Here is a 13,739-nt window from a genome sequence, read left to right as displayed (position 1 = left end):
ATAAAGCCTAAACTATGATCCCATGTCTAAAGACCTCCAGGGGTATGCACTTTGTGGATGGGCTGAAGCTTTAAAATACAGTTTCACTTGCTTAAATTGAATTGTACCTGGGACATTTTTCAGTTCAGTTTTTATACTCATTCAATTACTGTAAAAACTAACTCTGTAATGTGTATCATTATACTGTATGATATTTTCCTCTTTAGTGGTGCCGCCTCCGGTGAACATCTCAGCAGCACAGACCGGCTCGACCACAGCTAGGGTGACATGGCAGCCCGTGAAGGACGTACTCTTATACAGAGTCACCATCCAGTACCTCGATGACCCCACCAGCATACCATTTGTGAAAAATGTCACAGACACCAAGCTGGATGCTCAGAACATCTTCCCATGTTCCACTTATCTGATATCAGTGTCTTCATTCAACAAGTTCCTGGTGCCGAGCGAACCCAGAAACTACACATACACCACCAACAGTAAGTGGACAGAGCCAAACCAATATCCCTGACTTGGTGATTAAGATCTGGGTCAGCCATTTTCTCTGAGACGTTCCTTTCAGACATGCAGAATTTGATCTTCAGGGAAAAAGGACAACCAATTTGTTGTTAAGGCTGTGAACAAACTGGAGTCAAAGGTGTTTGTTGGTTCTTTTATAGTGTATTAATTATGAGATATGTGATCTGGATCTGTTGTCAGTTTATCACAGCATTGGCAATTTATTAGGCACACCTAACTAAAACTGATACTTTATCACCTTCATAAGATTCATTGCAGGATTGTTGTGTTGTTGCTTTAGTTTCTACCTATTAAACTACACATGTGTGTACTATTCATTAGACCCTAGCAGAGATCATGTGATACTTCTGAACAGAACTGAATAATCTAAAATATTTTTGGTTTGAGGAAATTTCCATTGTTGCCAAATGTGGAGACAGATTTGGAAAATATAAAATGAATGGTAAACTACTGAAAGAAAACCAAAGTATTGTCACTAATTATCTACTCTGTGTTGTCTAAAAGATGACTTGGATATCATAACTCTCCTACCATCTACAGGGTGTTTGCCATGAATAATTGTCTTGTGCACTGAAACCAAAAACAGAAATAAATACCTTAATATATTGTGTTGCTTGCAGAGCTGACACCAGTTGCGTCAGTAGAGCTGGACTACTCCTGCACCACTCAGTCTGTCATGGTGTACTGGTCAGTTGTGCTGGGGGCTGACTCCTACATGGCCACGGCGACAAGCGATAATGGCACACAGCTGACTTGCACCGACCAGAGCACCAGCTGTCAGATCACCGGACTGAGCTGTAGCCAGAACTATGTGGTCAACGTAATACCCATATCAGTTACCTGCAAGAACCCAATAAATGCCACCTCAGCCACTTTTCAGACTGGTAAGACAAAATTATTACAAAGAAAGTCTAAGAAGACCTATGACACAAACACCTTTAAACACACATAAAGAACAAACAAGCACACACACACATACATGTTTCCATCAGGGGACATTACATTGACTTAGATGCATTTTGTGGAGACTCATCCTAACTTTAACCATAGCCACTACCCGCCTCACCCTAACCTTAAACTATAATCACTCTAAAATGTAATGATTTACATTTTGAGGACTTGCTTTTTGTCCCCATAAGGACATTAAGTCCCCACAATGTGACTGTGTAAATGGATTTATGTCCCCACAACATGAGTAATTGTCAGGGTTGGCGTGTACAGATGCCAAACAGAGGTTGTGGTGAACTCAATTAGAAAACTAGACGAACCGAGGTAGAGACAAGTTCTTTACTTGTTGTAAGCAAAACAACTAACACAAAGTCCAGGATCACAATCAGGTCGATAAGACAGTCCAGGGTCGGCGCCGGTAAACGGGTATAGCCAGGGGATCCAAACTCGAGGTCAAGGGGGACAAAATCAGAAGGTCGGTACACTGCAGGCGATCAGAATCTGGGAGGGCATAGACAAAAAACGGTGGTCAAAAAACAGTAATCCAAGGTCAGAAACAGAGAGTCAGGCAAGGTATAAATGCTGGAGAGTCAAAGCTGGGGTCTAGAACAATCTGGCAGCGTCCTGGTGGGAGGATGCTGCCTAAATAGAAGTAAAAACAGGTGCAAACAATAAGGAGCAGGTGACCTAATGATGATTAAGTAAAAGGGCCAAAACTGAGGTGAAATAAAACAGGAAGTAATGTGAAAATAAAAGCATGACAGGAAGCAAGAGGGGCAGGAGCGTGACAGTAATACCAGGCCACACACAAACACAGAGGCATTGTCTGTAAAGTCTGTTTTGATTAAGCTGGTTCTGTAGAGATAAATGTGACACTCTCATATCCAGCCAACTGAGCCATCAAGCTTCTCCTTGGTAAAAGACAGCTTACACATCTCCCTTCAAAGGAGAAGCCAAATTCCTAAAGTTCAGTGGTAGAGCACAAGATAGACTCAGACCTGCTTGTTTAGGACTTCAAAGATAATATGTTGTGTATTGTATTTTACCAGTATTTAGCTGCTAGGCATGTCCAGAGGTATCATTCTCTCCCCAGCATTGTTTAGCCTCAATTCAGGACCTAAAAATTTTCAATAATGCTTCTCAGTACCATCTTTCATTAAACCCTCTCTGCCAGATAAACACCCACATTTTTCAAACTCAGCACCAGCTTGTAACAGCGACTTTGTGATAAAACAATCTGTGGTCCTCAAGCCCAAACTAAGATAACCCTGATGACAACACTACATTATCAGGGTTATTTTCATAGACTTTGAGAAGTTCCACCAAAGTCACAGAAGATACCATACAACTCTTTTCACATAACTGATTGACTTTCTGAGCAGCAATGCTTAAAATGCACAGACCCATGAATCAGTCATGTTGAAGGATCAACATTTTTACCACCCCACCCTGCCATGCACTCTTTTCATCTCACATATCACTCCATTCTGTTGGAGAGACCGATCAAGATTTCTCTCCAACCCCACCCTTGGTGCTGCATTGTGCACCACTCAGCTGTTGACTTTGATGCTGAACATATCAAGTATGCAGCAATTTAATATTGGAATGAAAACCTTAAATAACTCCATCCACTGATATACAACCTATTTTTGCAAAAGGCACAAGAAAAAGGAAACCATGTCATTGTTTGGTGATTTTGATCTGGTTATGTAATAATAACAATTTTACTGGGCTTGGATCAAATTGACACAGTGATTGAAAAACTGGCAATTAAATGCAAAATTACACTCAGTGGCTGGGATTTAGTTTTGTAGGGTTTATGATGCCAAGGTTTTAAACATTTGTTTTTTTAGGTCCTATTAGTCAGGAGTCATTCGGAAAGAGCTGTTTGCTGCTTTGTCTTTGCTTGGTGTCTAAGTTCATTTTGAAGGCATCACTAGGTGTCTCCTTTGAAAATATGGTGTCCTATTGAGCTACAGCCTTTGTCATATTGTGTTGTGTTCAGCTTACTAATAATGAGCCAGTATTCATGGGAAACCTGAAACCTCATACAGTGAAAAGCAACAGTGGAGTGTAATATTTAGTGTCATAACCTTTTCATCTGATAAGGGATTTGAGATGCTTGCCTTTCATGTTGATATTTAATCCCACTCACTTCTGTTTTTTAATCTCTCCTGTTGTTTTTGATGTTATTTATTGATCCAACTGGAGTGAGTGGGATTAATGGTGCAGAGGACATAGAGAAAACAGGCTTACACAGTTTAAATTAAGGCATTAATAGTGTATCTATTTCCTTGTTCCTAAGTCCCCTGTGCTCCCAAGAACCTGACGCTGTTCCGAGAATGCTCCAGTGACGTCATCATCTTCTCTTGGGAACATATGAGCAATACAGACCACTATTTAGCCACCTCAGTGGACTCCAAGGTACTGTGTTGTTCTGGGCTAAAACATTTGCAGCAACAATTTTCAGTGTAAAATAAATTTAACTGTGAATTTTCTTTCTGTATTTTGGGAAATACTTTTTGGCTTTCTCGCTGACAGATATCAAGAGGTGGAGAAAAGCTTTAATTTAGACCATCGAATCTTTATCTGTCGCCTTAAAGAGTTTTTGATGACTGAGTATTGAGTAGATGTAAGAGTAACAAAGCTTTTTGGAGATTATACTGTCACAAAATATAAAGTGTGAATGAATTGGCATTAGAGGAGATGGTTGATGTAAAATTTACCACCTTTGGACAGAGAAGCTAGCTTGTTTCCCATCTTTGGGCTAAAATAAACTTACTGGATGCTAGCCATAGCTTCAGATTTACTGCACAGACATATGAGTAGTTGAACTATTTCTCGAATAAGTTACTGAATAGAGTCTGTAATTGGAGTATATAACGTTATTAAGTGTAGTATGATTTGTCTGTACACAGGGAGAGGTCCAGGAGTGTCTGACCGTAGACAACACATGCTACTTCACACACACAGTGTGTGGACGACGCTACTACTTCACAGTCTACGCAGTCACAGGGGAGTGCAGTAGCCAGGTTAGCTCCTCTGTTGACATTAGCACAGGTACGATCATTTATGTCTACAGATATTCCATGCTATAGATAGTTACAGATTACAACATAGGAATGTCACTAATCATTTCACTTTCATAATTTGAAGTTTATGCAACGTTTGTACAATACAATGTAAACTATTACTGGTTGCTCTATGAGAGTACCCTCTGGTGGATACTTTTGTAAAATCTAAGGTTGATTTATATCTGGACCTGGATTTATCAAACAAACGTAAAAATACTTCACTTTTATTCCTATTCACAAGCTTAAGAATTGAGAACTAGGAATAAAATTACAAATGCAATAGAATATAGAATAATCACCTTTATTGGCCAAGTATGTTACACATACACACAGCCATCTGCGGCGTCAACTCAACCGATGGCTCTAACCATCGGGGGCAACGGGGGGGGGTTCAGTATCTTGCCCAAGGACACTTCAACATGTGGACTGCAAGCACTGAGATCCGAACCTTCAACCTTCTGGTTGGAAGATGACTGCTCTACCCATCACACTATCACCTCCCCTGATATAAAAAGTATTTGTTAAGTTTCTCATGATATAAAAATAACATTGAGCTTGAGAGGTCTCTTAAGATAAACACAGAACTTCCCAAGACAGGTTTTGGAATGATTGCACACTGAATGTATGAATAATAGACCACTTTTTCTTCTGCATTTATCGTGGTTGCAAACGACAGTAGCTGGCATTGATAATTTATTGTAATATCTGTTTATTATAAATATATTAGACTTGTTAATTTCACATAATGACAGATGTAGGGTAAATCTCTGATTGGCTATTACTCTGAGTTTGTGATATGGGAGTGGCTGTGGCTTAGGAGTTACAGTGGTCATCCCCCAACCGAAAGGTCAGCGGTTCAATTCCCGTTCTCCGCATGTTGAAGTGTCCTTGTGCAAGACATTGAACAACCAATTACTCTCGATGGCCAGAGCAGCACCTTGCAGGGACAGTGCCACTATCGGTTCTGTACCGGACACAAATTCCTTGTGTGTGTAACATACTTGGCCAATAAAAGTAATTATCATCATAAAGGTTGCTACTACACTTTTCACTAAGATTGATACACATGTATTATTCTTCACATTCAGCAATGACTAGCAATCATTTTACTCCAAAGTTGGCTCTTTAGTGCTTCATAAGTACAACACTTGCAGTGTTGTACTTCAAAGTTAGATAAATTCAGGCCCAGCTCTGATAATGGTGTAAACATCTGTCCTATTACAATATGATGGTTAGAAAAAATATTTCCCCCGGCTGCTATAACATAGCTATGCTTCTCTTTTGCTTGCATTTTTTTAAGTGGCTAATAAACCATGAAAAAGTTAATCTTTGGATTCATTTGTCTTTCTCCAGCGCCCTGTATTCCCCAGAATGTGCAAACATTTGCCACCTGCAATTCAGACGTTGTGCTCTGCAGTTGGGACATTGCAGAGGGGGCTCTGCACTACACTGTGGAGGCCTTTGGTACCAGAGAACGCAACAGTTACTACAACTGTAGCTCACAGTCCAACAGCTGTGCTATTAAAGATGTCCAGTGTGGAGAGTACCTGACCATCTATGTCACAGCTTTTGATAATGAATGTGCCAGTCCATGGTCACTGGCGCCTGTGGCTGAGACAGGTGAGGAAAAGGTGTTAGTGCCAGTTTATTACATCAGCACTGGTGGAAAAAATATTCAGACCCCTTACTTAGTTTCCAAAATGGACACTATCAGCAAAATGTACTTAAATATCAAAAGTAACAGAAAAATATTTCCTGTACTTATATTATTGTACACCAGATGCATTGATGTGTAAGCAGCATCTTGACTTGTCAAGCCGGAGTCAATTTAAAGATCATCTCCAGACATGTCGTACAGCATATAAAAATACTCTGATGTGAAAAATATATTGTCCAACATATCGGGACTGATACCGCACCATCTAGTACTCTACTCAGTAAGGTTTCAGCAGTTTGGGGATATTTTAAGATTAGTGACAGCAACAAAAGTAAAGCTGACTGCAAGCTCAGCTTCTCTGTTGTGTGTGCGTGTGTGTGTGAGAGCGCCCCGTCTCACACAGACACGCAGGCACAAAGACACATTTTACACAGAGGTCAACACACAATATGTGCAACAAAATCAACAGTAATGGAGAGAGCAATTAATCAAACATCTTTCGAAGAAACACAACAACAAACCTGCAGAAATGCGACATTTCACCATAATTGGCAGCACTGTATCAGCGGTACAGTCCTTCAAGTTCCTGGGCTCCACTGTCTCCCACGACCTGAAGTGGACATCCAACATCAGCACCATCATCAAGAAGGCACAACAGAGGATGTACTTTCTGCTCCAGCTCAGGAAGCTCAGCCTACCCCAGGAGTTGCTGATACAGTTCCACAGAGAAATCATCGAGTCTGTTCTCTCATCCATCACTGTCTGGTTTGGCTCAGTAACTGGACAGGACAGGAACAGACTCAAGCGAGGACTGCAGAAAGAACCATCGGTGCCAGCCTGCCCTTCATGGAGGACCTGTACACCTCACGGGTCAAAAGGAGGGCAGAGGAAGGACAGTTTCTTCCTCTGGGCTGTCGGTGTGATGAACACTTAACCCATGACAGTATAACAGAATGAAAACCCTCAGTGAAATACCTGTAAATATACCTTTGTATATATACAGTATATATCTGGAAACTTCTATCTAAACTGTGTATATGAATGTATATTTTATATTTATAAGTACTATATTGCTTATTTTTTTGTTTTCCTAATTCACATTCCATATTTCTTTTTTTGCACATTCTTTTTCTTTTCTTGTTCTCATGGTCTTGTTTACTCATTGCCTTATGGTAGAACATTGTTCATGCACAGTGAGCACCACTGTACCAGAGTCAAATTTCTTGTGTGTTCAACACTCCTGGCCAATAAAGCGGATTCTGATTCTGATTATTGCTGTAAATAGTATGTTGTTATAAGTACATATTTTCTCTCTAAAATGTAGGCATGTAAAATCAGGAGGTGGCAGAAAATAGAAGTATTCAAATTATCTAAATATTGTAGTCAGTAACAACACAGATTTAGTTACATTCCACCAAGTCTAAAAAAGGTTGATGCACTGTTTTGTATCATAATTAATTTAATACATTTTTGGGTTTTTGATTGCTGTTTCAATAAAATAAACACTTTAAATAAATTTTTAATTATTTCCTGATGTTTAAGACCAAACCTATTATCTAATAACTCAGGAAAATGATTGGCAGATAAATAACTGTAATCATCAGTTGCTGTTCTAGTTTATTTCTTATCAGAGACAAAGGAGAGTTTGTTTTATTGTTAGAATTATTATATTATTAATAATTTTCCTGTCTTTTAGCCCCGTGCCCTGCACAGAATGTATCAATGGTGAAGGAATGTGAAGCACAATCTATCACAGTGACCTGGGACCAGCCTGGTGGTGCAATTTTCTTCATGGTCATAGCAAAGGACAGTAGTGGTGTTACTTACAACTGTAACACCATGGATCTGACCTGCAAGATTAAGGACTTGAATTGCAGCACCATCTACACAGCGCATGTCATTGTCTCCAACTTTCAGTGCAACAGCTCTGAAAGCCAGGCACTCACTTTGGGGACAGGTACTGTAACAATGCTTATTTTTCTCTTATTGTGTCTTGCTCTTTCTCAAGGGTTATTTTGCTATAATGCCGTGTAAGTCACTTTTCAAACTGACAACAGGAGGGTGGGGGGACATTAATTTGCATTTGATGGAGGTTTTGAGTTGGTACTAAATATTAAAAAGTCAGTATCATTATCTGATTGGACGAAATGTGTCTGTGATGTGTTTACTCCTACACTGTGTCTGTAAGATCATTAAACATGTATAGTTATGCTACTTTTATTGTTGACATTTTGGAATGAGTTTTCTCTTGGTTCTCCAGCTTCCTCCCACAATCCAAAGACACATAGGTTTGGTTGAATGGTGACTCTAAATTGCCCATAGATGTGAATGGTTGTTTGTCTGGTGACCTACCCAGGGTGTAGCCCTCCTCTCACCCAGTGTCGGCTGGGGTAGGCTCGAGCCACCCCAACGACCCTTTATACAATAAGTGGTACTGATAATGAATGGATGGAGAAAAGGTTTTTCTCATTTTGACAAGACTTTTTAGATTGTTTCAAAAAGGTAAATCTGCTGATACATATTTTTATGGTAGGTATGCACACAGGATTTGTGTTTGTTATGTTATACTTTGAAACACAATTTTCCCAATAGTTTAACCCCCACAGTAATTAGTAATGCATTAGTATACAGTGTAAACTAAAATTGGCATTCTCCGAAGTGAAGGCAATTGGGTGTATTTCTCTGAGGAACACAATAATTTGCTCCTGAATCTCTTTCTTGTTAGCTCCATGCCCACCAACCAACTTGAGTGCCAGTGCCGAGTTTGGCACCGACTTGGGAACGCTGACCTGGGCACCAAGTGCAAACACTGTCTCGTACACGGCTACAGTGACTGGTACCCAGGGCCATGTAGTTTCCTGTTCTTCCAACACGACAACCTGCTCAGTGAAGCTGGAGTGTGCATACCAGTACTCAGCAGTTGTGGTAGCTTCCAGTGCAACATGCAACAGCAGCAGAGGAGCTAATTTTACATTTAACTCAGGTAATTTAAATCTGCTTCTTCATACCGTTGTCTGAATTGCACTCTTGATATTTTTTTTGTTTTGAACCTCAGTACTGATTAATGAATGACTCAATCCTGTCTACCCCCCACAGCTTCCTGTACTCCTGACAATGTGGTCGTAGACCTGAACTGCAGTGTCAACACCTTTGCCGTGCAGTGGAAGGGGAGCGCCGGTTCCACTGGGACATATATGGCGATCGCCACTGGCAACGGGACATATGCAACTTGCAACACTACTAGCTCCAACTGCACCATCACAAACCTAAAATGTGGCCTCACCTACAGCATCTACGTCACTACAACATTTGGCAATATTGGAGCTATGGAGGGCTCAGGCTACATAGTGCAATCAGGTAGTAACATTTTCTTGAAATACACTATATTAAAGGAAGTAGATACTAAAGGGGCATGAAATTACTGCCGTACATGCAAATTGCTACTGGTGGGGGAGTTGTATTAGGCAAATAATATCAACTAATTTCACTACAAATCAACTTGTTTCAGGTAAAAAAGAAGTGTAGGTTTTCTTGATCCAGTGTGCAAAATGAAAGACTTTTTGGTTTTTCAAGATCCTTAAAGAGTCACTTTTGTTAAAGGAAAAGTTTAATATTTTTGGAAACACAATCACTTTATTGTTGAAGGTTTCTTGCAGAGATATAGATGAGAAGATAAATACTTTTTAAAGTAAATATTAAGTTAAAGTCAGCAGCTGGTTAGCTTAGCTTAGAGTGAATATGATATAGCAATAAAAGTAACAACCTTTATTTGTAAATCTACATTACAAAGATAGCAAATAAAAATCAATTGAAAAGAAAACTTCAATTCAATTAGATTTGTACAGTACCAAATCACAACAGAAGTAATCTCTTACAAAGTAAGGTCTAGACCTTGTTATTATTAATATAGAGGAAAAACCAAACAAATCCCCCTTGAGCAAGCACTTAGTGACAGTGGGGAAGAAAAACTCCAGGAAACATCTGGAAAGGCTCTCTGATAAAAGTATGTTTTAAAAAACGATTTAAAAGTGGTTACTGACTTAGTTGACCTGATTTCTTTGGGTAGGATGTTCTAGAGCTTCAAGGTCCTGACTGCAAACCCTTGTCCCCTTTAGTTTTCAGCTGGGTCCCTGGAACAAACAAAAAAACCTATCCAAGGTTCTCAAAATGCGCACAGGCGCGTACCATGCTGAGGTCAGAGATATAGCTAGGGGAAAGGCCATGCAGGGCCTTAAAGTAATGAGTAAAATTTTGAGCGAGTCCATCACTGCCCGTACAGGTTATAAAACAACCACCTCAACTAGGAAACCAGGTTGTTTGCAGGTCTTTAAATTTTAATGCACAAAAAGTACTGATTTTTGTTTCCTCAAGAAAAGGAAAGAAGGGATTAAAAGTCTTGCATTTAATCCACAGCAATTCTAAATAAAAATGTTAAATAGTTTATTATTTAATCGATAAATTTTTTCTTTTATCCATTTTCTGTTGTTTATCAAGATCAAGGCTGTGTTTAATGATTAGTTAATGATATTATTAGGATTTACTGTAATGGACAGCTGGGAAGGATTCAAAATGTGATATAAATTCATACTATAGGTAAATAATTCTATGTCTTATCATTCCTGATTGTTTTTATGTCCTTCATACTTTGACCAGGGGAAACATGTATTATGTTCGGCCCACGTGGTAATAAAAATGTTTTAAAAATAATTACATTATTATAATTACGTTATTGAGTTTTATTAATTACTTTTTTGTGAAAAGTATAATGAGAAAAGTAGCTATATGTTCTTTTGCAGAGCAGAGGAGAGTTAAAATTCTTAAAGGCTGTGCACTCCCACTGATGATTTGGTTGAACTAACCTGTGTGGGCATGAACAGACTGATAGCTTTGCTGCAACTGGTAAATGAAGTAATGTGGCCTTTGCAATTAAGCATAGCAGTGGTAGGGACAACCTTAACAGAGGTCTAGTGAGTGAAAATATCTGAAAGAAGCTGTGTGAGTGAGCAGGGCCTTTGTACAGCACCTTAATTAAAAAGAGTTAATGCAAAACTAAATGTCTATATTGACCTCTTCCTCTCAGCACCATGCCCTCCTCAGGACCTCAAAGCCAGCCTGAACTGCAGCAACAATGTGGCCTCTGTGTCGTGGAGCTACAGCAAAGGAGGACAGCTTTACAAAGTGAGAGCAGTGGCTACTGATGGCCACGAGGACCAGTGCGTCTCCTATGCTAACCAGTGTGCTCTGACTAGCCTGTTCTGTGGACTGTATTACACTATTACTGTGACAGCAGAGGACATGAACTGTACGAGCAAACCGAGTGAGAGTGTGACAATCAAGACGGGTATGTACAGAAACTGCTTTTATACTAGTAAGCGTTCAAAATGTCAAATATACAGTAACCAGTTTTGTGACATCCAATGTTTTTGTTTTAAAGGAATAGTTTGACATTTTGGGAAGTATGTGCACTTGCTTTCTTGCCAAGAGTTAGATGAGAAGATGGACACCAATCTCATGTCTAAATGTGAAGTTGCTTTATACCCCGTTTGTTCAGGCTTTATAGAAACTGCAGTATATGAACAACAAATTGTTGCTGGTTAGCAGTCAGTCAGCAGATACACAGGAAGTCACTGTGCCTGGTCAAGACGTTTATATACCCCTTATGTTTTTTTGGTGCCGGCTGGTGGATTTTGTTACCTTAGGGCTAGTCAGGCTAGTTGTTTCTCTTTGCTAAGCTAAGATACCTGGCTGCTGGTGTTGTTTGGTGTACTGACATGACAGTGATATCAATCTAACTCTCAGCAAGAAAATAGTAAGTGTACTTTCCAGAACAGTTTAATTCTACAAGTATAATTTCCAGAATACAGTTTCTATTTCACAATTTCAGTATTCTTCAATCAGAAACTCTTTAAGGTGAGAAAAAAGACTCAGCCTTACACTAAACCTTCTCTCTTCCTCTTCTCACCAGTGCCGTGTACCCCTGCACAGATCTCCTCTATGGTGGACTGTCAGACCAATGCTCTGACTGTGTTCTGGTCCAATAGCTCAGGAGCTGACTCCTACATTGCTACAGTGCAGGACAGCCACGGTCTGGCCACCACCTGTCAGGGCACAACGACAGGTTCGTGCAGTGTGACGGGACTCAGCTGCGGTCAGATCTACCATATCTCAGTGGTCTCCTCTGATGGACACTGCAACAGCACGCCCACTCCTGTGGCTGACACACCCTCAGGTAGAAAAGCAACCCAAGTACTGATGCACTCAGGATCTGAACTTATCTAATGTGTATTATCTGAGAATAACTGCACACCCATTAGTAGATTGTACTACAGTTTAGCAGTATCAGAGAGTGCATCCTCCACTATGGCCACACAGTTTTCTGGAAGACCTAAGTATATCTGAACCATATTTAAAGTCTTGTCCTTCTCCCAGCCCCCTGTCAAACAAGAAATGTCGGGATAGCGTACGACTGCAACACGCAGATCGCCACGGTGTGGTGGACCCCCACTGCTGGAGCTTGGTTGTACTCTGTGACACTCAAAGCAGCATCAGGCTACACCGTCATCTGTGAGACCAGCTTCTCCTACTGTGAAATAGATTATCTGCTCTGCGGTCGTAACTACTCTGTGTCTGTTCAAGCTTGGGGATGGACATGCAGCGCCACCACTTACTTGCACCAACAACTGGCCACTGGTGAGCAATGACTCATGGGCTTACAAGGCACTTTTGTCTGGAATTAGAAAATGTCAGACTTTAATGCTTCAGTTGTTCCTCTCCCAAATCATCTTGTTTGTAGAATTCTGTAGTGTCAGGATCTTGATACAGAGCAGGATGTGGATTTTTTTTTTTTGCTGCAGTAGAATTAAGAAACAAGATGCTTGATATGTAAAAGTCTTGAAAAACAACACGGTTTGTCTTAGAAAGAGGTCAAAATGATCTGATGGTACCTGCAGATTTTCCACTTGAATACAACTGTGGAACAATTTACAAGAAATATGAGATCAACAACTTTTGGTTAAATAGTAGACCACTTGGTATGATATTCAGTTTTTGCAGTATAAAAATGGATAATATACTCAGCTCCTGCAGTACTTTATTCTTCCCTGTGAAACACATCTAGACAATTATAAATTTTCCTGAGATTTTAACAAAGCAAATATTATAATGATAGTGATCCACCCTGAATCTTGATATAGTGCATCCTACTTCTTTTTTTTACATTATTATTCATCCCTTCTCCCCATTCTGTCAAATAAAGACTAAAACTATGCTTCTTTCCTTCCTATAACATATTTTATCAAGTGTTTGAAGTTGTCATCAGGAGGAGATTGTCTGATTTATCTGTATTTCATGATCACATTTTCATTTTTGATCCAGAAACTTGATTGCATCTTGTTCTCCCTTGTTTTCTTCCAGGGCCGTGCAGCCCTGGACAGATCACTGCTCAGTACAGCCCGTCGATCGGCCAGGTGACGTGGGGCAGGGCAGCTGGTGCTGATTATTACACAGTGAAGGGGGTAACAGAGCAGGGCCTCACGGTCTCCTGC

The 13,739-nt window shown here is 40.0% G+C and overlaps 1 protein-coding gene across 1 annotated transcript in view; it reads left to right on the top strand.

Moving 5' to 3' along the window:
- fndc7b (fibronectin type III domain containing 7b) overlaps positions 1-13,739 on the top strand; it is a 39,063-nt gene that overhangs the window by 1,326 nt on the left and 23,998 nt on the right. The window contains exons 3-14 of the mRNA XM_020617039.1: positions 207-476; positions 1,137-1,400; positions 3,770-3,888; positions 4,383-4,524; positions 5,892-6,158; positions 7,892-8,152; positions 8,921-9,178; positions 9,292-9,552; positions 11,276-11,536; positions 12,161-12,424; positions 12,625-12,885; positions 13,609-13,735. Coding sequence (XP_020472695.1) covers positions 207-476; positions 1,137-1,400; positions 3,770-3,888; positions 4,383-4,524; positions 5,892-6,158; positions 7,892-8,152; positions 8,921-9,178; positions 9,292-9,552; positions 11,276-11,536; positions 12,161-12,424; positions 12,625-12,885; positions 13,609-13,735 — 2,755 coding nt within the window. The remainder of the gene's footprint in view (positions 1-206; positions 477-1,136; positions 1,401-3,769; positions 3,889-4,382; positions 4,525-5,891; positions 6,159-7,891; positions 8,153-8,920; positions 9,179-9,291; positions 9,553-11,275; positions 11,537-12,160; positions 12,425-12,624; positions 12,886-13,608; positions 13,736-13,739) is intronic.

This window comes from Monopterus albus, unplaced genomic scaffold (genome assembly GCF_001952655.1).
Source record: "Monopterus albus unplaced genomic scaffold, M_albus_1.0 scaffold184.1, whole genome shotgun sequence".
Classification (NCBI taxonomy): Eukaryota; Metazoa; Chordata; class Actinopteri; order Synbranchiformes; family Synbranchidae; genus Monopterus; species Monopterus albus.
Note: the sequence above shows the minus strand (reverse complement) of the source record. Positions and strands in the feature narration are given on the sequence as shown.